This window comes from Giraffa tippelskirchi, chromosome 11, assembly GCF_054371585.1.
Source record: "Giraffa tippelskirchi isolate mGirTip1 chromosome 11, T2T-mGirTip1v1.2.pri, whole genome shotgun sequence".
NCBI classification, from domain to species: domain Eukaryota; kingdom Metazoa; phylum Chordata; class Mammalia; order Artiodactyla; family Giraffidae; genus Giraffa; species Giraffa tippelskirchi.
This window is the reverse complement of record NC_137285.1, coordinates 18235382-18261161: the sequence shown is the minus strand read 5'-3', so window position 1 is coordinate 18261161 and position 25780 is coordinate 18235382. Positions and strand designations below refer to the sequence as shown.

General features: G+C 38.5%; 1 protein-coding gene across 24 annotated transcripts in view; it reads left to right on the top strand.

The window, feature by feature from the left end:
- IFT81 (intraflagellar transport 81) overlaps positions 1 to 25780 on the top strand; it is a 253133-nt gene that overhangs the window by 114861 nt on the left and 112492 nt on the right. For 20 of the 24 annotated variants that reach the window (XM_081540013.1, XM_081540022.1, XM_081540024.1 and 17 more), the window contains exons 1-8: positions 7147 to 7231; positions 11732 to 11933; positions 12462 to 12565; positions 13116 to 13296; positions 15616 to 15705; positions 18258 to 18323; positions 18636 to 18746; positions 19777 to 19861. In XM_081540013.1, the coding sequence (XP_081396139.1) occupies positions 11790 to 11933; positions 12462 to 12565; positions 13116 to 13296; positions 15616 to 15705; positions 18258 to 18323; positions 18636 to 18746; positions 19777 to 19861 (781 nt within the window). In that variant the 5' untranslated portion in view covers positions 7147 to 7231; positions 11732 to 11789. Of the gene's footprint in view, positions 1 to 7146; positions 7232 to 11731; positions 11934 to 12461; positions 12566 to 13115; positions 13297 to 15615; positions 15706 to 18257; positions 18324 to 18635; positions 18747 to 19776; positions 19862 to 25780 lie in introns of those variants that run through there. The other 4 variants (XM_081540016.1, XM_081540019.1, XM_081540027.1 and 1 more) reach the window with 1 other exon arrangement.

The following is a 25780-nucleotide window of genomic DNA, read 5'->3' as shown; positions in this document are numbered from 1 at the left end:
TGATGTACTCTGCATATAAGTTAAATAAGCAGGGTGACAATATACAGCCTTGACGTACTCCTTTTCCTATTTGGAACCAGTCTGTTGTTCCATGTCCAGTTCTAACTGTTGCTTCCTGACCTGCATACAGGTTTCTCAAGAGACAGGTCAGATGGTCTGGTATTCCCATCTCTTTCAGAATTTTCCACAGTTTATTGTGATCCACACAGTCAAAGGCTTTGGCATAGTCAATAAAGCAGAAGTAGATGTTTTTCTGGAACTCTCTTGCTTTTTTGATGATCCAGCAGATATTGGCAATTTGATCTCTGGTTCCTCTGCCTTTTCTAAAACCAGCTTGAACATCTGGAAGTTCATGGTTCACGTATTGCTGAAGCCTGGCTTGGAGAATTTTGAGCATTACTAGCATGTGAGATGAGTGCAATTGTGCAGTAGTTTGAGCAGTCTTTGGCATTACCTTTCTTTCAGATTGGAATGAAAACTGACCTTTTCTAGTCCTGTGGCCACTGCTGAGTTTTCCAAATTTGCTGGCATATTGAGTGCAGCACTTTCACAGCACCATCTTTCAGGATTTGAAATAGCTTAACTGGAATTCCATCACCTCCACTAGCTTTGTTTGTAGTGACGCTTTCTAAGGCCCACTTGACTTCACATTCCAGGATGTCTGGCTCCAGGTGAGTGATCACACCATCGTGATAATCTGGGTCATGAAGATCTTTTTTGTCCAGTTCTTCTGTGTATTCTTGCCACCTCTTCTTAATATCTTCTGCTTCTGTTAGGTCCCTACCATTTCTGTCCTTTATCGAGCCCATCTTTGCATGAAATGTTCCCTTGGTATCTCTAATTTTCTTGAAGAGTTCTCTAGTCTTTCCCAACCTGTTGTTTTCCTCTATTTCTTTGCATTGATCGCTGAGAAAGGCTTTCTTATCTCTCCTTGCTATTCTTTGGAACTCTGCATTCAGATGGGAATATCTTTCCTTTTCTCCTTTACTTTTTGCTTCTCTTCTCTTCCCGGCTATCTGTAAGGCCTCCTCAGACAGCCATTTTGCTTTTTTTCATTTTTTGCATTTCTTTTCCATGAGGATGGTCTTGATCCTTGTCTCCTGTACAATGTCATGAACCTCTGTCCATAGCTCATCAGGCACTCTGTCTATCAGATCTAGTCCCTTAAATCTATTTGTCACTTCTACTGTATACTCATAAGGGACTTGATCTAGGTCATACCTGAATGAACTAGTGGTTTTCCCTACTTTCTTCAATTTAAGTCTGAATTTGGCAATAAGGAGTTCATGATCTGAGCCACAGTCTGCTCCTGGTCTTGTTTTTGCTGACTGTATAGAGCTTCTCCATCTTTGGCTGCAAAGAATATAGTCAATCTGATTTCGGTGTTGACCATCTGGTGATGTCCATGTGTAGAGTCTTCTCTTGTGTTGGAAGATGGTGTTTGCTATGACCAGTGCATTCTCTTGGCAAAACTGTATTAGCCTTTGGCCTGCTTCATTCTGTACTCCAAGGCCAAATTTGCCTCTTACGCCAGGTGTTTCCTGACTTCCTACTTTTGCATTCCAGTCCCCTATAATGAGAAGGACATCTTTTTTGGGTGTTAGTTCTAAAAGGTCTTGTAGGTCTTCATAGAACCGTTCAACTTCAGCTTCTTCGGCGTTACTGGTCAGGGCATAGACTTGGATTACTGTGATATTGAATGGTTTGCCTTGGAAATGAACAGAGATCATTCTGTCATTTTTGAGATTGCATCCAAGTACTGCATTTCGGACTCTTTTGTTGACCATGATGGCTACTCCATTTCTTCTAAGGGATTCCTGCCCACAGTAGTAGATATAATGGTCATCTGAGTTAAATTCACCCATTCCAGTCCATCTTAGTTCACTGATTCCTAGAATGTCAATGTTCACTCTTGTCATCTCCCGTTTGACCACTTCCAATTTGCCTTGATTCATGGACGTAACATTCCAGGTTCCTATGCAATATTGCTCTTTACAGCATCGGACTTTGCTGCTATCACCAGTCACATCCACAGCTGGGTATTGTTTTTGCTTTGGCTCCATCCCATCATTCTTTCTGGAGTTATTTCTCCACTGATCTCCAGTAGCGTATTGTGCACCTACTGACCTGGGGAGTTCATCTTTCAGTGTCCTATCTTTTTTGCCTTTTCATACTGTTCATGGGGTTCTCAAGGCAAGAATACTGAAGTGGTTTGCCATGCCCTTCTCCAGTGGACCACATTCTGTCAGACCAGATTCTGTGGCATGTTCATAACAACACTGTTTATTGTAGCCAAAAAGTGGAAACAATCCAAATGTCTATTAATAGATAAACAGATGAACAAAAATCCATACCATGAAATGTTATTCTGCCATAGAATGGAAGTACTGATATATGCTGCAATATGGATGAATCTTGAAAATATTGCAACTAAGTGAAAGAAACCAGACACAAAGAACCACATACTTTATGGTTCCATTTATATGAAATATCCAGAAAAGACAAATCCATAGAGAAGGAAAGCAGATTAATGGTTTCCAGGGGCTGAGAAATGGTGGGTTTTTTTTTTTTTTTTTAATTGCAAACTGGAAGATGATGGCTAAAGACAATGGGGTTTCTTTCAGGGGTAGTGAAAATGTTTTGGGGTTGGATAGTGGTAATGGTGGCCGAAAGTGAAGAAGAACTAAAGAGCCTCTTGATGAAAGTGAAAGAGGAGAGTGAAAAAGTTGGCTTAAAGCTCAACGTTCAGAAAACTAAGATCATGGCATCTGGTCCCATCACTTCATGGGAAGTAGATGGGGAAACAGTGGAAACAGTGTCAGACTTTATTTTTTTGGGCTCCAGAATCACTGCTGATGGTGACTGCAGCCATGAAATTAAAAGACGCTTACTCCTTGGAAGAAAGGTTATGGCCAACCTTGATAGCATATTAAAAAGCAGAGACATTACTTTGCCAACAAAAGTCCGTCTAGTCAAGGCTATGGTTTTTCCAGTGGTCATGTATGGATGTGAGAGTTGGACGGTGAAGAAAGCTGAGTGTCGAAGAATTGATGCTTTTGAACTGTGGTGTTGGAGAAGACTCTTGAGAGTTCCTTGGACTGCAAGGAGATCCAACCAGTCCGTCCTAAAGGAGATCAGTCCTGGGTGTTCATTGGAAGGACTGATGTTGAAGCTGAAACTCCAATACTTTGGCCACCTCACGCGAAGAGTTGACTCATTGGAAAAGACCCTAATGCTGGGTAGGATTGAGGGCAGGAGGAGAAGGGGACGACAGAGGATGAGATGGTTGGATGGCATCACTGACTCGATGGACATGGGTTTGGGTGGACTCCGGGAGTTGGTGATGGACAGAGAGGCCTGGCGTGCTGCAGTTCATGGGGTCACAAAGAGTCGGACACGACTGAGCGACTGAACTGAACTGAATTGAACTGAGTGGTAATGGTTGCACAACTTTGCAAATATGGTAAAAAGCAATGGAATCGTATACTTAAATGAGTGGATTGTATGTATGTGGATTTTATCTTAATAAGCTATTAAAAAAAAGAGAGAGAGGGTCAGGGTAGGAACAGGAATCTTTCAGAGAGGCTGTCTCATCTGACTGAGACTTCCTTTGACCTATTAAAAATGTCAACTATAGTTCAGCCAAGTGGCACTTCTTTACAAGGAAGACTCAATATAGAACCTAAGGGAAAAGAAAGAATACATGTGGGTGGCTTAACTTGGGATATAATCAGCAATGCCTTCACAGTTGTGAAATTATTGCTGATAGGTTCTTCTTGGATCCCTCAATGAATCTTTTTATCTTCAATGAATCTTTTTATCTTAAATTAATCAAGGGATGGTTGCAAAATTTTCCTTTGTCCTATGTGTGGGCCTGATAGATAGGCGGGGACCCAACATGTGAAAGGCTGCTCTATGCCTGTCTTCTTTGCTTCTAGTTGGAATATAAACTTCTCAGTATATGGATCCCAGGCAGCTTGCAGACTGGCTTCAAATTCTTTCCTGTGTTTCAGAGCAATCACATTAAGCATAAAATCAATTCAAGTTTGAGTACAAAGAGTAGATTCCATTGCTCACTTGAATTTACACAGGATTGCATTCTTTTTAAATATCATTTTATTTATTTATTGACTAAGCTGGGTTTTCATTGCCACATGGGCTTTTCTCGAGTTGTGGCAAGCCTAGTATGAGGGCTTCTCATGGGGGTAGCTTCTCTTGTTGCCAAGCATGGGCTCTAGGACCTGTTGGCTTCAGTAGTTATAGTCCCTGGGCTCTGGAGCACAGATTCAATAGTTGTGGCACACAGGTTTACTTGCCCTGCGGAATGTGGGATCCTCCTGGACCAGGGACCAAACCCACATCTCCTGCATTGGCAGGCAGGATTCTTTACCACTGAGGCACCAGGGAAGCCCAGGATTGCATTCTTATAACTGAAATGTATAGTGTTTTCATAATAGCAGCAATAGGCAAAGAAGGAAATAAAAAGTACTGGAAAAGCCACTCATCTTTGTATAGCCTACATCTGTAGACTATAGAAGGAGCAAATCTAACCATATCTTTAAAAAAAAGGGGGGTGGGTGGGTAAGATGTCCTTATCTTGGGCTTCCCAGGTTGCACAGTGATAAAGAATCCACTTGCCAATGTAGGAACCTCAAGTTCGACCCCTGGGTTGGGAAGATCCAACCCAGAAGGAAATGGCAATCCACCCCAGTATTCTTGCCGGGATAATCCCATGGACAGAGGAGCCTGGTAGGCTACAGTCCATGGGGTCGCAAAGAATTGGACACGACTGAGCAACTGAGCATGCATGCATGTGCTTATCTCTTCTAATATCAGGCCCTGTTCTAATCTACTGTTCTAATATCAAAACGCGTATCAACTCACTTAATCTTCACATCAATCCTTTTAGGAAAGTATTATTATGGCCACATTTTATAGATGAGGAAATGAAATTTCAAGTGAAGCCATACAATGGCAATCCAAGCTCCAAATCCAGGTAGCCAGGAAAATCTCCTAACATACCCAACATGGTCAAGTAATTACATCATCCCTTGTATGCATCTTTTGGGCTTCTCAGGTGGTTCAGTGGTAAAAGAATCTACCTGCCAGTGCAGGAGGTGCAGGAGACATGGGTTCGATCCCTGGGTTAGAAAGATCCTCTGGAGAAGGAAATGGCAACCCGCTCCAGTATTCTTGCCTGGGAAATCTCACCGACAGAGGAGCCTGGAGGGCTATAGTCCATGGGGTTGCAAAGACATGACAAGGGCATGCATCTTTTATTGTTGTTTAACCATCCAGAGTTAACTTTTCAAGGTTAAATGTCCGGAGTTAACTTTTCAAGGTTTTTAGTGTTGCCTTCTCCAACTAGTCTTGAGCATCTGTGAACTGGGACCTGTTTTAATTTCTCTCCAAGCGCCCTGCAGCCAGTGATGTACCCATCTTGGAATATTCTGTTCCCTCTGCCCAAAAAAACTTCTCCCCTTTCTTGTTTGGCTACTTTTTACTGACCCTTTAACATCTTTTTGTCTGATGGAACCTCTCCTGACAGTACAATCCCTTCAGCTCCAAATAAACTTGAGACCCTTCATCTGGACTCTCCCATCATTGGATCCTTCTTTATAGCATTTATTGTTGTTGTATTGGTGTTGCCCATTCAACTGTCACTCTTCCTGCATAGACTGTCAGCTCCATGAAGTCAGGCCAGGTAATTCCCTGCCCTCCACTGCATCCACTGCATCCCCAGCAGCCAGCACAGAGCAGGGCATACAGGAGATGCCTAATATGGAATTTGTTTGTTTTGCTTTATTTTGTAAGTCTGATGCTAAATCTGTAGTTGGTTTCTTCCAAGATGTTTGAGCAAGGCTACTAAGTTTTCAAAGTGTGAGGAGTTTCATTTTTTTTCTTCTTCTTCTCCTCATTTCTTCACTGCCAGCTGACATCACAAAGTACAGTGGTGTCCACTCTGATAGGGGCAGTTCAAAATACCATTCACTGGCTGCTGCTGCTGCTGCTAAGTCGCTTCAGTCGTGTCCGACTCTGTGCGACCCCACAGACGGCAGCCTACCAGGCTCTTCCGTCCCTGGGATTCTCCAGGCAAGAACATTGGAGTGGGTTGCCATTTCCCTCTCCAATGCACTGACTAAGTTCTCTCCTAACACCAGTTAGTAAAATCCTAGGGTTCTGTCTGCTTCTGTAGACTTCCTGGCCTCCTCTGTGATCTGGGCGTTGAGATCTCCTCTCGCCTATCTCATAGAATGTGAACTCCTTGGAAAGATAAGGAGGACTTTATTCATTTCTGCAGGTGCCTAAAAATAGGCTCTCAGAAACCAAAGAGCCTCAGGCCATTTACTTTTTTTTTTGTCTCCATATTAAAGAAATTCTGGAAGAAAAAAATTAATTCCCAATACAGGCTATGTGGCCCAATAATGTGACAAAGAAGCAGAAATCTCTATGATGAATGTGTCTTTTGTTAATCCCACCGGAGACTCTAGAATTATTCCATGTATAACCCAATTCGGAGATATTTATGTCAAAAACCTACATTTGAAGCCCAGGCCAAATGCTTCCTCAACCTAAATCCTGCTGGCCCTACCTCAAAGAAGTCATCACCAGATGTTTGGTGAAGGAAGGAGGGAAGGCAGGAAACAGGGAAAGAGGAAAGAGGAAAAGGGCACAGGAATTTAAAATGGGTTAATAATGAAGATGGGCTTCCCTGATAAAGATCCTGCCTGCCAATGAGGAGACGCTGGTTCGATCCCTGGGTCGGGAAGATACCCTGGAGAAGGCGATGGCAACCCACTCCAGGATTCTTGTCTGGGAAATGCCATGGACAGAGCCTGTCCATAGGGTCGCACTCCATAGGGTTGCAGAGTCGGCAAGACTTATGGACTAAACAACAACATAATAATAAAAAGAGTAGTTCGTAAACTGCAAGACATTTGCGAAAGTTTACTGCCACCGTGACAACCCCCAATTCTCTAGGCTGTCTGCAGTGGCTCAGAACCTGCGAACCAATTTGAACGTGGGCTCCGCGCTCTCCGCCTTTCGCATCCAGAGACTCGGCTTCACTGCGCGTGCCCGCCAGGGGCCTCGCGGAAACGCGCCAACCCGCCCCTCCGGAAGTGACGTGTCCACGGCCTAGCAACCGTTGCCAAGGAACTCGTCTCTAGGAACCCACTAGAGCCTGGATGCCTCGTGTGGGGGTAAAGTGGTTTCGTGAGGAGAATTTGAGGTAACGTTGCCAAGTCGCGGTCGGAAACTCCCCTGAACCCCGGAATAGGAGAGAACTCCCTCCCCCTTCTCTTCCGCTTCCCAGTGCGGCACCTCGAGAATGGAGGGGTCGCAGCAGTTAAACCCTCCACTTCGGGGGTCAGCTCCTGTGGGGCCTCGCAGTGATACAGGCGGCTCCCCAACAAGATGAACCGTAGGGGAGCCCAGAGGAGCCCTCGCGAGGTGCCTTGGTCACACGTGGGGTCCTCTGTCACCTCTCCCGAGCCCCAGGGACAGGAAGCGGCGGGGGAACTATTTTGGGGAATCTTAGGAGGCTCGTGCCAGCCTGGGACCGGGACAGCGCCGCTTCTGTCCCAAGTTGTGCCAGATAAACGCCTGTCCTGGTTTTAATTCTCCCCACCCCCTCGGGTTCTTATGTGGGTGAATGCTTGTGAATTAGTGAGACGACTTTCCACTGGAACAGGGAGAGTAATTGCTTTTGCTAATTTTAGAGCGGAGAACCCACTGGGCATAGACAACCTACCTATTCAGTACATCTTTGTTCTTAGCTGGTGACCATCTGAAAGCTGGTGGGCAGCTAGGAGTGAAAATCAACTGGTTTCTTTTCCTCTCCTAGTAACGTTTTATGCGTTTATCCTAGTATTTTGGGTTTTGGAAGGGGAAAAAAAGAATATATGTGTGTATGTGTTATGTTTTATATACATACAATTGTTACATATATGTAATTTCTAAAGAATTAAAAATCGAGTATATCCGTGTGTGAAGGTTGTGACGTGAACTTTTACTTAAAATACTTTACACAGTGGAAAATATGCATTTCCAGTGTGGATTTTAATTTATCTAAGGGTTTTCCTTTTATAGCTTAAAGGAAACCTTAAAATTTTAAACCACATTGGTTGTCCTTTTTTTTTTTTTTACCGTCTTTTGGCTTATTTTTCAAAAATAACATAATCATTTACTCATAATTTTATCATAATTATGAGAAAATGATAATACTTTTACATTTTGATGTTTTCTAAGTATCCAACTCTACCTACCCAATTTAAAAAATCTGTTTCAGAGCAAGATGCATGAAGCTCCAACTAATGTCTTAAGTAAATTAGCATCTTTTCATTTCATGGTTAAAAACTATTAGGGAACACTGAAATATTTTTTGCCTTATTTCATTTTTTTGGCAGTTCACTGTTAAATTCATTTTTTAAAACTGCTACTCTAAAAAACTGCCTGTCTGCAAATTTCTGCCACTTTTCCCCATACTAAACATGTGATGTCTGCATGCAAAAAACACTAGGAGCCATGGTTAAGCTGTTTCAGCCATTAAGTAATCAAATAATCAATTTTAAAAAGTTATAATCTTCCTCACTGCCACCTTGTTTAGGCTTATGCTTATTTTCTGGCCTTGGGCCTGTGAACAAATTCATTCTAGTGGAAGAAGTCACTGTTTTATATTCTTTTGATATTCAAAGAGAGAATTAGGCACAGATATGTCCTCAGGTGGGCTTCCTGGTGGTAAAGAATCCATCTGCCAATGCAGGAGACTTGAATTTGATCTCTGGCTTGGGAAGATCCCCTGGAGGAGAAAATGGCAACCCACTCCAGTATTCTTGCCTGGGCTCGAACGGGGCTTGAAAAATGGTGAGGTTTTGCACCTCTGGAGATGGGGGAAAGGGAAAACAGCCCGAGGCAGAAAAAACAGCGTTAACTGAAGGCAAAGATGGAAAAACTCTGTAGGGAGTAGTGCTTATTTCAGTCAGCTGAAGTTTGAAAGGATGTAAAGTAACGATTTGGAAACAAAACTGAGGAATGCTAAATTGAGCTTGGGCTTCCCAGGTGGTGCTAGTGGTAAAGAACCTGCCTGTCAGTGCTGGAGAGGAAAGAGATGTAGGTTTGATCCCTGGGTCAGGAGGATCAGAGGAAGGCATGGCAACCCACTCCGGTATTCTTGCCTGGAGAATTCCATGGATGGAGGATCCTGGTGGACTACAGTCCATAGGGTTGCAAAGAGTTGGACACAACTGAAGTGACTTCAGTCAATTTAGTTCAGTTGCTCAGTTGTGCCCAACTCTTTGTGACCCCATGGATCGCAGCACACCAGGCTTCCCTGTTCATCACCAACTCCCAGAGCTTGCTGAAACTCATATCCATAGCGTTGGTGATGCCATCCAACCGTCTCATATTCTGTTGTCCCCTTCTCCTCCTGCCTTCGATCTTTCCCAGCATCAGCTTCTTTTCCAATGAGTCAGTTCTTTACATCAGGTGGCCCAAGTATTGCAGTTTCAGCATCAGCATCAGTCCTTCCATTGAATATTCAGGACTGATTTCCTTTAGGATTAACTGGTTTTATCCCCTTGCAGTCCAAGGGACTCTCAAGAGTCTTCTCCAACACTACAGTTCAAAAGCATCAATTATTCGGCGCTCAACTTTCTTTATAGTCCAGCTCTCACATCCATACATGACTACTGGAAAAACCATAGCTTTGACTAGATGAACCTTTGTTGGCAAAGTAATGTCTCTGCTTCTTAATATGCTGTCTAGGTTGGTCATAGCTTTTCTTCCAAGGAGCAAGCATCTTTTAATTTCATGGCTGCAGTCACCATCTGTAGTGATTTCGGAGCCCCAGAAAAATAGTCTCTCACTGTTTCCATTGTTTCCCCATCTATTTGCCATGAAGTGACGGGACTGGATGCCACGATCTTACTTTTCTGAATGTTGAGTTTTAAGCCAGCTTTTTCCCTCTTTTTAGGTATGCTCAAAGAATGCATACCTAAGGCTGAAACTGGCAACCTCTACCCAGCTTCTCTTGTGGCTCAGCTGGTAAAGAATCCACCTGCAATGCGGGAGACCTGGGTTTGATCCCTGGGTTGGGAAAATCCCCTGGAGAAGGGAAAGGCTACTCACTCCAGTATTCTGGCCTGGAGAATTCCATGGACTGTACAGTCCATGGGGTCACAAAGAGTTGGATGTGTCTGAGTGGCTTTCACTCACTCACCCAGCTTCAGTTGGTTGTGGCCATATACCTAGTGGGTCCAGGGTTCCCAGATCTGATTATCCAGAGAATTTGGAAACTTGGATTAATGTGGGCTGCTAATTGAAAAAAAATTTGAAGCATGTCTACAGGCTGTTTATCCCTGGGTAGAAATTGTGGAGCTGAATGGAAGAAATGTTAATGTGGGTGGGTTTTATATTCATTTGTCCATGTTAATTCAGATGCATATACAAAAACATGTCATTGAATATTATCAATATGTACTGTAGCATTTCTAATAAAGTCTGTATACTCTTTCTTTCAACAAAATAACTCTTTTCACAGCCTTTTGTATTCCATGTAGAATACATTCCATGCCTGCTTCCTATGAACTTAATACTGACCTTCTGATGACTGTATTTTGTTAATACAGAATTTTTGTTTCCAATATTGAGGATTTTTTTCCTGTATTTTTACTCTTTAGTTTAAATTATAAGACCTGATTCAGTTCAGTTCAGTTCAGTCACTCAGTCGTGTCCGACTCTTTGCGACCCCATGAATTGCAGCACGTCAGGCCTCCCTGTCCATCACCAACTCCCGGAGTCCACCCAAACCCATGTCCATCGAGTCGGTGATGCCATCCAACCATCTCATCCTTTGTCGTCCCCTTTTCCTCCCGCTCCCAAACCTACCCAGCATTAGGGTCTTTTCGAATGAGTCAACCCTTCGCATGAGGTGGCCAAAGTATTGGAGTTTCAGCTTCAACATCAGACCTTCCAGTGAACACCCAGGATTGATCTCTTTTAGGATGGATTGATTGGATCTCCTTGCAGTCCAAGGGACTCTCAAGAGTCTTCTCCAACACCACAGTTCAAAAGCATCAATTCTTCGGTGCTCAGCTTTCTTCACTGTCCAACTCTCACATCCATACATGACCACTGGAAAAACCATAGCCTTGACTAGATGTACTTTTGTTGGCAAAGTAATGTCTCTGCTTTTAAATAAGCTATCTAGGTTGGCCATAACCTTTCTTCCAAGGAGTAAGCATCTTTTAATTTCATGGTTGCAGTCACCATCAGCGGTGATTCTGGAGCCCAAAAAAATAAAGTCTGACAGTGTTTCCACTGTTTCCCCATCTATTTGCCATGAAGTGATGGGACCAGATGCCATGATCTTAGTTTTCTGAACATTGAGCTTTAAGCCAACTTTTTCACTCTCCTCTTTCACCTTCATCAAGAGGCTCTTTAGTTCTTCACTTTCTGCCATAAGGGTGGTGTCATCCGCATATCTGAGGTTATTGATATTTCTCCCGGCAATCTTGATTCCAGCTTGTGTTTCTTCCAGCCCAGTGTTTCTCATGATGTACTCTGCATAGAAGTTAAATAAGCAGGGTGACAACATACAGCCTTGACGTACTCCTTTTCCTATTTGGAACCAGTCTGTTGTTCCATGTCCAGTTCTACCTGTTGCTTCCTGACCTGCATACAGGTTTCTCAAGAGACAGGTCAGATGGTCTGGTATTCCCATCTCTTTCAGAATTTTCCACAGTTTATTGTGATCCACACAGTCAAAGGCTTTGGCATAAGACCTGATTATGAGTGATCAAATCAAATTCATCGTGGACAATCTCAATAAGGAACCTTTTAGGAAGAACTATAATTTAATCACATTTGATTCCCTGGAGCCAATGCAACTATTACAAGTTCTCAATGATGTTCTGGCTGAGATTGACCCAAAGGTAAGAGTGTTCTTTTTCTCTGTGATGAAAAGGATGGCAAGAAAGCAAGTTTCTGCCACTAAATATCTGTGACTTTGGGGCAAATTATTTAACCTCTCTGGGCCTAGTTTTCCGTTCCTATAAAGTGGTAGTAGATGATCTTTAAGATTTCTCTACTAGCTCAAAAATTAAATTACCTCCTTGTACCTTACTTAGAAATTATTTGTGCACTTCCAAACATAAATAGATTTGGTTCTGGAATGAAAATACTTTTACAGAAGGTTTTATTGTGTTGCAAGTTAGCTCATGTCTCTTATACACTGATCTGTTCCACTGGAGACTTTCTTAAGCTTGGCATTCTTAGTATGAATCCTGATCTAGCTTGTATGTACCCTCCCTTGGAATCCGGAAGCCTCCATACTTAATCTGTTTTATGAAGAGACCATTGTGACTGTTATGCTCTAGCAGAACAATTTTGTCAGTGAGTTTCAGTATTGTACTTTGTTATATTTGCAATAATAACATTTTTTCAATTTCTTTATTTGTTAGCAAGTTGTTGATATCAGAGAGGAGATGCCAGAGCAAACAGCCAAAAGGATGTTGAGCCTTCTTGGTATCCTTAAATACAAACCTCCAGGAAATGCTACGGACATGTAAGAATCTGATCAAGTGTTGCTTTCTTAGAGCTGTACTTTAATATCCAAACCTTCATAGTCAGTCTTTCTGGCAATACTTGTTTTCCCTAAGTCACTGGCCTCACAAAATCACTGAATTTCAAAATAATCTTGATTTTTTAATGTTATTTTGTCATGTAGGAATCTTAAGTGAGTCAGTTCTTTCTCTTAATCAAAAAAATCAGGCAAATCCATGTTTCTATTTTATCAGTTATCTGCCATCCTGTACAAAAGCTACAATTTAAACCTGTCCAGTCAGTGAAGTGAAGTATTAGAGCTGACCAGTTAATGGCTCCAAAACAACCTCCTCATACAACCTCCTCATGTATTCCAGTGATGTATTAAGGGCCTAATTTTATGATTACTGTCAACATGCAGACTTACTTTAGAATAGCCTTGGTTTTATCTTTTTTAAATAGTCATGGAAAAGTGTAAATTGGATTTGAGTAAATGTTAACTGTTTTCAAGGTTTACTTATAAGCCTCTGTGTGTGTGTGTGTATATGTGTGTGTGTGTTTTCTTTTTATAGGAGTACCTTTCGTCAGGGTCTGGTGATTGGAAGTAAACCTGTAATTTACCCAGTGCTCCACTGGCTTCTTCAGAGAACTAATGAACTGAAGAAAAGAGCATATTTAGCTCGTTTTTTAATAAAACTTGAGGTACCAAGTGAGTTTCTCCAGGATGAAACCGTGGCTGATACCAATAAACAGGTATACAATATATAAATGGTATTTTTAAGCCATAGGTAATGGGTTTCAAGGTTTCAAATATATGTTGATCCCACTTTAGTTTATTTGCTGTTTATGTATTTCCATTGGAACCAAAAGGATAAATTGTTATCAGTAATTTTCACCTGTAATCACTCTATGAAAATATTGACTTCTGAACACCAGTACCTTTTTGGTGATAGAGTATGTGGATAGAAAAAATCCTGAAATTAGGATTTTAGAATAATTTATTACTTAGGAATTGTGCATAGTTAAAAGAACTTTTTGACCAACTCAGTACCATGGGTGTAGGGGTTCAATAAAGGGCATGTGGACTTTCTTTGTACTGTTTCTTACAGCTGAATCAGCCATTACCTCAAAAGTTTAACTAAAGTTTTTAAATGTCCTTGAATGAATAAATACATGTGGATTTTTTTTTAAAAGAATTGTGGGTAGATAGGATCCTGGGCTTGGAACTGCAGAATACTTTGTTAATTACTTAGGTGACCATATAATTTGTCATCCAAATTAGAGAGGAGGGTGGTTATCATAATTACACCAAAGCAAAAGGTATAAATTGGCACTATACCAGTTGAATTGGGACTTCTGAGCACCTTCAAAAATTGTGTGTAGGCAAAGAAGCCAGGCTTATGATCTCAAAGGATGTCCTAATCAGGCAGAAGGTAGAGAAAGAACAAGGAATTTGCAATTTCAGTGTACTTTCCTCACCAGAGTTTTGGTGTGATATTGAGTTTCTGGCCTTAAGATATTAAAGCTCTTAACTATACAGGATTTTGGCTGGTCTGGCTCCTGGTCCTGGAATTTCAAAACATGCTGCTGATTGAAGACTGTCGAACCACTCTATGGAAATAGACTATGGAAATTAGAGAATTTAGGCTTAAGATTGCAAAGAGCTTGGATTTAAAAGAAAAAATTTGCTTCTCTTTAGCATTTGTACTTTCGTTTTATAGTAGGTCTTTAGACCAATTTGTGCCAGTTTGTTGTGAATTTTAATAGTTTGTCAATCTATCTCTCCCAGTAGATTTATGAGATCTCTAAGGACAGGTATCATGTCTTATCCATCTTTGTTTTCCTCCAGGATTTTGTAGGGTTGCTTCTATAATGGTATGTGCTCAGAATTTGAGTTGAACTGAAACAATCTACTAAATGATTTTTAGCCATATATTTTGTTATTTTGGGTAACCATGACAGTCACTCAAAATAGAGTCAGTATTGATCTCTTAAGATATTTCAAGGGTTGAAAGGTTTATGCAAATAATTATGTCAAATAATACAGTAGACGCCTTGAGAAAGCACAGCACCATTGCAGCCCCTACCTTTGAATGCTTTACACAATGTAAGCAATAGAGAATGTACACATGAAATATTTTCCCCTCCCTACCCTCCCATCAATAAATTTGATAGAAACTAATTCCTCTGAATGAAGTTTATTAATAATGTTTATCAAATATGCCCAACTAATTATTAATGGAAAAATTAATAATACTAAAGACATATTTGTTCTTGAAGCATGTTTGAAGTGTATGTATGAAATGATTTACATGTTTGGCCAGTCTTTTAGCGGAGAACCTAATAAAATATTCACATTGTCTTTCTAAATGAAGAATTTTGGAACAATTGATTTATAGACATGCAGAATATATGTCAAGAAAAAATATTAATTTTCTGTCATTTTCCACAAAAAAACCTATTTTAAAAAATTTTAGGGTAAAAGTTGTGACTTTTTCCATTCCTTTAACTGCTTTTTTATTGAACACCTGTATCGGTTAAGAACTATGCTAGGCCCTAGGGATACAGAAGCCTCCACAAGTAATATGATTCTTGTCCTCCTGACTCTCAGTGTCCAAAGGTGGAGACAGATAAGTAACTAGCAATTATAAGTTTATATGATATTTACTCTGATATCATGGTACTCATATAGAAAAGGTACAGGGCTAGAGAAGGTTTCTTTGGGGATGCTGAGATCTGAAGGATGAGTAAGTTATCTAGGAAAGGGATGAGGGAGTCATAGAGTGTTCTCAGACGGAATAGAGTGTATAAAGTGAAGGTGGACTATACCAGAAATTTGAAGAAGATCAACATAGCTGGCATATGGAGTGTTGGTTAGGAAAGTAACCAGGAAAGTCTTTAGAGGCCAGATTATATACAGCAACATTTTTGTGTCCTGTATGAATGTTTAAGGATATATTTTAATGCTGTTCTATACGGATTAAATAATGACTATAAGTTAATAGATGACCTGATTAAGGAAACCTACTGGATCTAGTCATTAGTTTATAATTTTTTAACTTGTTCTTTTAGTATGAAGATTTGATGGAAGCCTTTAAAACTTTGCATAAAGAATGTGAGCAGCTCAAGACATCTGGATTTTCTACGGCAGAAATAAGAAGGGTAAAGAAAAAACAATAGTGATTTTGGTGGAGATTTGAATTAAATTCAGAATGTCTTAAGACTATAGAAACCAATGATAGCAAATAGCAAATTTTCTTTTGTAGGACCTTTGCTGATTCTTTACCGAAGAAATTAATGAGGCCAGGGTTAACTCATAGTTAATTCTTATGTACTATTGATGTATAGAGCACTTTGTTGTTGTTCAGTCACTAAGTCATGTCTGACTTTTTTGCAACCCCATGAACCAGAGCCCACCAGGCTCCTCTGTCCATGGGATTTCCCAGGCAAGAATACTGGAGTGGATTGCCATGTCCTCTTCTTGGGAAATCTTCCCGATCCATGGATCAAACCCAAGTCTCCTGCATTGGCAGGCAGATTCTTTACCACTGAGCCACCAGGGAAGCCCATATAGATCACTACCATGGATTAAAAGTAATTATGTTTTGGGTCTTTATCTAATATATATGTGTATACACACACACACATACATATAAAGTCTATGTTATAGAAGAAGAAAAATAGAAGGAAAAAAATCTAATTGTTAACATTTGTTGTACTATATCCTTTCAGATTTTGTGTATGTGTGTGTGTGTATGTATGTATGTATTTGGGATCACACTATACATAATTATTTGTATCTTGTTTTTTTAATCATTGCATTGTGAGTATATTCCCATTGTTATCTTTCTACAGTGTGATTTTCAATGAGTAGTATTCTATGGTATGGATAATTTTACAGTTTTTGGTGTTTTGTTTTCATATTTTGCTATTATAGATAATGCTATGATTATCTTCTAAATAAATTTATTTTGGGCTATCTGTGATTATTTCCTTAGAGTAAATTTCTAGAAGTAGAAAGCATATGAGGATTTTTATGTCTTTCTTGATGCATGTTATTTAGTGTGCTCCAAAAAATATTTTTGTGCTCTCACTAGACATATAAGTTCTTTCTCTTAAAAATTGCTAATTCTCGCTTTCTTGAATTTTATGTTTTTAGAAATAACATCTTTATCTTCTCACACAAGAATTATTAGAAGTTGCTTCCTCAGGGAGGCCCTTCCCTGATTCTCTAGATAGATTAGTTCACCCCAATTCTTTTTGTTTTATAACACTCGTTGTACTTATGATTATTTTAATGTCTGTCTTCCCAGACATTTTAAACTCTGTGACAGCGAGGACCATGTCTATATATCTTATTTACCACAATATCCCCAGTGTTTATCCCCAGTCCCCTGCATGTAGTAGGTCTCCAATAAGAGTTTGTTGAATGTATTAGAAATGAAAGGTGAAGTCACATCTAATAGAAAAGAAAGACTCGTAAGTAGATACTTATCACAAAGTATGGAATAAGGGTGATAGATACCCATCTACTGTTCCTCCATTATGCCATGTGAGTAAACAGAAATGATAAAATAACCTAGAGTCTGTGATTTTAATTTTATTATTACCAGAGTGTTTTTGAACATATTCTTTGTAAGGAAATACGATTAAGCAAAAAATAGAAACTAATTCACTTAAAATCCCATGCTCTAGTGGTAACTTTTACTGCTATTTTAGTGTATATATGTAAACCTTTTTCTTGGTATTGTATTATATATAAATGTCATAGTCAGCTTTCAAGTAATGCCATATCATGACTTCTTCTCATGTTATCCAACATTCTTCTGCATAATTTTTAGTAACTTTCATTGTGTTGTGCCATAATTCACTTAATAATCCTTAGACATTTGGGTCATTTCCAAATTTTAGATATAATTAGCATCTGTGAGAATCCTTATAGATTCCCATGGGTAAAATTACTGAGCCAGAAGGTATACACATTTATTGTAAGACTTTTGAAATTATTCTTCAGTACAATACCACCAATAGTAACAGTCCCTGTTTCCCCAGATCCTGGCAATACTGACTACCATGTGTATTTTTCCTTTCATTATTACTGTGAGAGTTAGCCTGTGAGTTTTGGGGGTCTAGCAAGGATTTTTTTGCTTGTTTTGTTTTCACTAGAAAATATTGTGGAGCTGGTGGAAATATTTTTTTTGAAATCTTTTATTTTTAGAAAGGGAATTGGTTAATTGACAAAACCAGACACAAATTTATATATTGAAAACACCATAGCCTTAAAAATAATTTTACTAGAAAACTGACAGAATATAAAGTTTGGTGTTTAACAGAGCAGATGGGATGTCAGCAGCTGTTGTTCATGTTTTTAGACCTGCACACTATCCATTATAAAAAATTTTTGAAAAATCGTCTGTCCATATTGGAATTAGAACACAAATAGGCTGGTTGGCAGCTTCACCTTACTATTTTATAACCTGTTGCTTTTCTAAATGAATACCAAGCTACCAAATAAATTATTCTGTATAAAGAACCCTGGAGAGGAAGGGCGGGTGGTAGACAGAATTGCACTTCTTCCAAAAGAGGATCTTTGTTTCTTAATGCTCTGGTTATAAGTGATGGAAGTGGTAACTGTGTAATCATATAAAAACCTTATCTGAATTCTACAGACAAAGAATATTTTTTCTTATAATGTCTTCTTGACTGCTTTTTAGGATATCAGTGCAATGGAGGAAGAAAAGGATCAGCTTATTAAGAGAGTTGAACGTTTGAAGAAAAGGGTAAGGCAAGAATTAGCACTGTAAAACTTTGACCCTCAGTCCCAAGGACTTGCAAAGAGTTAGGAATTGCAAGTAAAGATTAAGCAAGGCATAAGTGTACGTCTGAAGATAGAGTCAAATAACATGAACAGAAAGAGAATCTCCCTAGGCAGTAGCCCAAAGCTTTCAAGGACCTGGAGTCTGAAACTTTAGTGTCATCTCTAGGGAATGCTGTTTACCAAAAGGAAATGATAAGTGAATGTCTGAGTCACGTGACATGCTAATATCTCTTAAACCTGACAGTAACATATACTACTTATTCCCTTACTGTAGGTGGAGACAGTTCAGAATCATCAGAGGATGCTGAAAATAGCAAGACAACTTCGAGTTGAGAAAGAGAGAGAAGAATTTCTTGCACAACAGAAACAGGAACAAAAAAATCAGGTACCTACGTGAAAGTTTATATTGTCATGATGAAAGAAATAGTTCCTTCTGATCATTCAGGTGTTAAGAGGAAGATTTTTAGAATTGAGGACTTTCATGTTTCCCTTTGTTAACATGATGAAATACTCTTTTTAAGAGTATTGCATGGTACCAACAGCAAAAACAAAACCATCTTTTGGGTTTCTATTCTTCATGCGTATCTATGCACTATCTCTTGGGCCGTGCTTAACTCATGTTGTTCCAGCATTACAGAATATCCATTGTAATGTTAAACAGTAAGATTAACTGTTACTAGAACTTCTAGAATCTCTAAAGGGTGTCTTGAGTTTCAGACTGTATGAGAACATCTATTTTATTCCACAAATCATGGTATTTTTTATGTTTTACTCCAGTGGCAAATAAGCAAATCATGAAAAGACTCAAAAATCACACGTACTCCGCATTTTTAGATTTTGCCTTAAAAAAATAATTTGGCCAGAAAGTATTTCTTTTATTTTATTAAAAATCTATCTTAAAACTGAGTGGACTTGTGTATTAGAATTATATTTCAAATCAGCTTCATTTCCTACTAAATGGGCAATTTAGGTTTTTGGCTCTTTTGTAGCTTGGCCTGGCATCATAATATTAGTGCAGTAAGCTGCATTTGCCCGTGCCCTGAATGGTTACTTAGCTTCACTTTCTGATTCTCAAACATCATTTCTGAGAATGTTAGCATTCCTTGGAATTAAGAAGACCATGTTTTAACAGAAAAGCCTAGTACAAATATTTCTTTAACATGCATTTTTCCTTGATCACCAAATTCAACAAATAACTAAAGAAAACATTTCCGAAAGCTTTTTTTTTTTAAGTTTTACTTGAAAATGTATTGAGCAAACCAGTTACATTTTTGGCTTAGTTTAGTAATTTCTTAGTTCTTATTATTTATTCCCTTTATAAGAATTATGTAGAACTTGTATTTTTCGTTGCTTGTCTGTATAAATGGTAGGTTTCAGCAGAATAAGCAAGTAATAAATGTAGTTGTATTTTAAAGCTATTTCATGCAGTGCAGAGACTGCAAAGAATACAAAACCAGCTGAAAAGTATGCGACATGCAGCAGCAGACGCGACACCTGAAAGTAAGTGGAAATTACTGTATGATATAGGTGATCATATTAGTGAGAATATTAGTTTAAATCAGTAGTCTTTCTTACTAATGGGAACTGATTATTGTCAAGCAATAGGTCAGCATTTTGGGGCATCATTTCCTAGCTAGTAAGTGACAGCCTGGTGAAGACATCCTTAAGTGTTCACCTAGGGTCTTTTAATTCCCTTTCAGTGTTTTGTCAGAGAGTGAAGGTAGTGGAAACCATGGTGGCTGGAGGCTCTCTGGTGTGTGAATGTATAAAATACTTAAAATGGGTGCTATGAAAAAGTTGGATAGAAAAAATGTAAATATCATTTTAGTGCCAGGGCTATAAAGAAAAAGAATAAAATGCTAGATCCTTAAAACTGAATGCTTTTCATATTTTAGGTTGTGCTAATGAAATGGGTATCTCTGGCTCTGTTGTCACATTAGCTTTACATAGAGGATGGATGGCAGGAGAAGAAGGGGGCAACAGAGGATGAAATGGGTGGACAGCATCATCGAGTTAATGAACATGAGTTTGAGCAAACTCGGAGAGATGGTGAAGGATGGGGAAGCCTGGCATGCTGCAGTCCATGGGGTTGCAAAGAGTCGGACATGACTGAGCGACTGAAGAGCAATCCCACATTATACCACCAAACCCATCCTAGGCATTTTTAAGATGTTTTTGCTCATCAGGAGGGAGATGATGTAAACTGAAAGAGCAGTAAAAAATTCTCATTTGTACTGGAGAAATATTTCAATGTAAATATCCAGCTCTTAGAAGATATTTTTCAAGTGTTCTAGGAAACATTATACTCTAGTATATAATACATAGAATGGCTATAATAAAAAAGACAGTCAGTAACAGTGTTACTGACTTGTCAGTGTTGACAAGGTTGTGAAGAAATTGGAACCTGCATACAGTGCTGGTGGAAATGTAAAATGATTCATCTACTTTGGAAAACAGTTCGGCAGTTCCTCGAAATGTTAAACCTAGAGTTACCATATGATTCAGCAATTTTATTCCTAGATATCTACCCAAGAGAGTTGAAAACATATGTCCACACAAAACTTGTACACACATGTTCATAACAGCATTGTTCATAATGTTGTTCAGTTGCTAAGTCATGTCCGACTCTTTGCAACTCTATGGACTGCAGCATGCCAGGCTTCCCTGTCCTTCACTTTCTCCTGGAGTTTGCTCAAATTCTTATCCATTGAATCGGTGATGCTATCTAACCATCTTATCCTCTGCTGCTCTTGCTTCTCCTCTTGCCTTCAATCTTTCCTAGCATCAGGGTCTTTTCATAATAGCCAAAATATAAAAACAACACCAATGTCCCTAAACTGATGAATGAATAAACAAATTATAGCATAACCATACAATGGAATTTTATTCAACAATAAAAGGAATGAAGTATTGATACATGCTACAATATGGATGAACTCCCAAAACATCCTGAGTGAAACAAAGACAACTTATTATGTGATCCTATTTGTATGAAACTTCCAGAATAAGCAAATATAGAGAGATAGAAATCAATGATGAGTGCCTAGGGTTGGGGAATTATAGGCGAGGACAACTGTGTTGGTTGGTGGGTGGGATAGGGGATAGGAGACTGCTAGTGGTTGATAGGGGATAGGAGACTGCTAGTGGGTATAGAGGCTTCTTTTGAAACCTGATTAAAATGGTATAAAATTGATTGTGGTAGTCATTATACAATTCTGTGAATATACTAAAAGCCATTGAACCGTATGCTTTAAGTAGATGAATTTTATGGCTATATGGTAAATTATATCTCAATAAATCTGTTAAAGAGATAATACAGTATTTCCTTGATTCTAGACACATGATCTTTAACATTTTAATTGTTTTTGCAGTTGGGGTATATCTTACACTTTATGTATACATTTCACATGGTATTTGTTAATTTAGTTGATGATGTCTTATAATTGATAGCATCTTAAAATCAAAGAAATATGGCACATTTAATTGATATTAAGAAACCACTATAGTGTTCCCCATAAAATGTATGGTTAATACATGTTAATTAATGACTTTCCGTAGAATCTCTTGGGCTTCCCTGGTAGCTCAGACAGTAAAGAATCTGCCTGTAATGCAGAAGTTTTGATCCCTGGATCCCTGGATCCCTGGATTGGGAAGATCACCTGGAGAAGGCAGTGGCTACCCACTCCAATATTCTTGTCTAGAGAATTCCATGGACAGAGGAGCCTGGTGGGCTACAGTCCATGAGGTTGCAAGGAGTCAGACACGACTGAGTTGTTTAACCATATGAAATCTCTCAGTCCTCTCAGTCATAAATTCAGATTCAAGCAATACCTGGAAGTTGCTGTGCATGTAGTTGTTGGCATCATTTGATTCTTTATTCACTAGGTTTTTACTTTTTAGGAAAATGTTTAGGACAAAAGAAAATAATTTTTAGTGCTTTTTTACTCCTTAGTATAATATACAATGTAACTTTTTAGTATATGTTCTCTGGATTTAATGTAGGTTCCTTCACATCTTTAGTGTAAAAAATTAAGATAAATCTTCAAAAGAAATTCATTAAATTATACACATTTAAAAATTAATATCAACAAGAAATTTGTTTGCATAGGTCTATCTTTGCTAAGAAATTTTTAGAACTTACCATTAATAGTGAATTTTTGAAAATGAAAGTAATGTGTAGAAGAATTGAAAGATTTAGTAAGCAGAAAAATAACTTATTGATCAGCACAGTTTACTACAGTTTAAAATGTTAGCCTGAACATGTGTTTCTTCAGTGTCTATTATCCTCAATTTTATTAGGTTAAATATTTTTTGCTATTATGGTTTAATTCTGGTAACCAAGAATATCCAAAGGTATTTATAGTGTTAGTAATATTTCATTTTTTATTTGAGCAGATAGACTTTATTTTGCTTTTGCTTTATAGACTAAATAGAATTCTGAGGTCAGGAAATACATATTTAGTAATAAAATGGACAAATAAAATTTGTTCTCTTTGGAGCATCTCTTGAGATGGTTTAGTAGATTCTGCTAAATAATAAAATCAGTTGTATTGCTAAGTAGTAATAGAAATAATTGGCTCAGAACCAGTCCATTAATTCAGTGTTTATTGAACATCTGCACAGAGTCGGACACGACTGAAGCGACTTAGCAGCAGCAGCAGCTCCATGTCAGGTACTGTGCTAAGTACTGGGGATAGAAAGCAAAGCTATTTCTACTAAAGTGCTCACAGGCTAATGGAGAAATGACAAGCAGTGGACAATGATAATGCAGCATGACAAATAAACTGTTGGAGCCCAGCTTCGATGAAAACAGAGGCAAAGAGCATCAAACTCCAGCACGTGTGTTAGTCGCTCAGTCATGTCTGACTCTTTGCAACCCCATGGACTGTAACCCGCTAGGTTCCTCTGTTCATGGAATTCTCTGGGAATTCTCGGATATGGGTTGCCATTCCCTTCTCTAGGGGACCTTCCCCATCCTGGGATTGAACCCGGATCTCCCACATTGCCGGCAGATTCCTTACCGTCTGAGCTACTCTAACACAGAGTCAAATGGCTTCCTGGAGGTGTGGTGATTGAGTAACTTGAGTAACTTAATGCTGCATAGGTGAAGGAGTGGAAGACATTCCATGCTAAAGCACAGTGACCTGAAACAACAATGCAGTGGGCTGAGCAAATGATGGAGGAAGTGGAGATAAAAGGTCAGGCTTCTTCTGATTGTTTATCTTTGAAAAGAAGGCGAGGGAGTGTGGGAATGATTGAGAAATCTATGCATAGGATAGTGGTGTAGTGGTGTTTACATTACTGAAGAGTCAGTCAGACCAAGGAAGATGTGAAGATTCAGGAGGAAAAGGTGAGAACCGGTAGCAACCTTTCCTGTGTGCTCCCATTGTATCCCAGGTATTTCATCGAATGTTCTATAGCAGTTACCATAACATGTTAATTGCTGGCATACCTGACTGACTCAGCTAAACTCTGGGCTAGTCACGAAGTCATAATTATTCTATTTTCAGGCCTTAGCACACAGATTTGCACAGTAAGCATTTAGTAAATAAATCTGTTAAATAGTTGGGAGGAGGAAGTAGAGACCCTAACCCTGCATAGGAAGAAAATTATCTTTTCCACAGTTAGGAGGGGAATCAAGGAAGAAAAAATGGCTAAAAATATTAAAATAAGGTATTATTTGTGCAATATGTGTTTTTTGTGGTTTGACAGGGAATGGGGAGCAGGAAGTTCAATCTCTGCTTTGTTGACATTGTCTGGGAAGCAGAGTCTTAAGGATTATATTCAGCAGACTAGGAAAAGAGTAAATTAAACAAATGTTCAGTTGCTTCAGGTATTTAGTTTAATAAGGCCCATCTAAATATTTTAGTAACAAAAAATGGCTTACAAAAAAATTCTATTTGCTTAAATAACATGAAAGTATTTTTAGTGTCACAGTGTAATTTGTATTTTTTCTGAGTAACAGCTATATTATAAAACATTCACTGAAGTTAATTTATCTTTATATTCTACATATTCCTGAGATTTGTTATATAAAAGAAGCTTCTTATTTAGTTGTAGTAGGATCAGCAAGATGTTTTCAGAGGGTTTTTAATCACAATGTTTGCTGAGATCTTAGTGACCTTATATTTATCTCATCAGCATGTTGTTATCAAACTTTCTGTTTTGTATTGGGGTATAGTCAAGTAACAATATTGTGATAGTTTCAGGTGAACAGTGAAGGGACTCAGCTGTACATATACATGTTCACCAGGATTTTGAAAGATAATTTTTTTAAGACTGCATAGAAATATGTCCACTTTTCAAAGTATAAGTTAAAATTTTTAAGAGAAGGATTTAAAATGTGACAGAAATGCTGTTTTTATGTTGACTTTATCTCAGCTTTACTGAGGTTAAATGGACATATAAATAGGCAAAATAATATTTAAGAATTTAAAATCTTTTAAAAACATATTAGACTTTATTTCTTGCATCTCTGGATTATATGTGGTATGTTTAAGAACTTGAAGATGGAAAAACTGGTCATCTAACAGCCAAAGAAGCCAGGGTGTAAAGTTAATTGGAAACCATATAGGAATGATTGCCTAATTATAGTGACTCATTAAACACTCTCTTCCCTTCCATTCCCCAGTCCCTAAAAACAGAGATGGGAAATTGTAGGGATGAATGGAAAACTCTTGAATTTGCCATTAATAAATTTTACCCATTAATACATGGTTAGCTCAGGAGAGCTAAAAATAGTTTTAAGGCTTTGGTCCAAATTTATTATGCAATCTGCGTACGTAGATTACTTAAACCGGAAATCCGGTGTTTTAAAAAGTCAAGCCAGAATTTGTAGATGTGTAATGGAAAGATCTGAAATAAACTTTTCAAAGCTCTCGAGGCTGGGAATTTATAACAAAATCATTATTCACTGAAAATCTGTGTATGTGTACAATTGTGCTATCTGCTAGAATAAGAAAACTATTAAATCTTAAAAATATAATTTAAGTTGTCACTTAACTGTAAACTTAATACTTTATGAAATCAAAACTACCAAATGTGGAAAACTGAAAATGTTTATGAATGTAGATAATCTCTCTTTTCCAGAATTTAACTTGTACCTTTGGTAATGTCTTCATTGGTTTAAACCTAAAAATTACAATGTATTATTACGATTTGTGAAGTATTAGAATAGAAATATAAATTGCATAAGTACTGCAAAAGAAAAAGAATAAATGACTACTTACAGAGGAAGTAACCTGGATTAGATTTCATTTGTGTTGTCATTTGGTTCATGGGTTCCTTAAATACATAGAATTCAAAATGTGATCCAGCAATATATTTGGCTCTATAAATGTTATTTTTGCATAATGTGGAGTATAAAAGAATTAGATGGTAATTTGGGAATATCATAATATGACTTTTTCTGTAATTTAA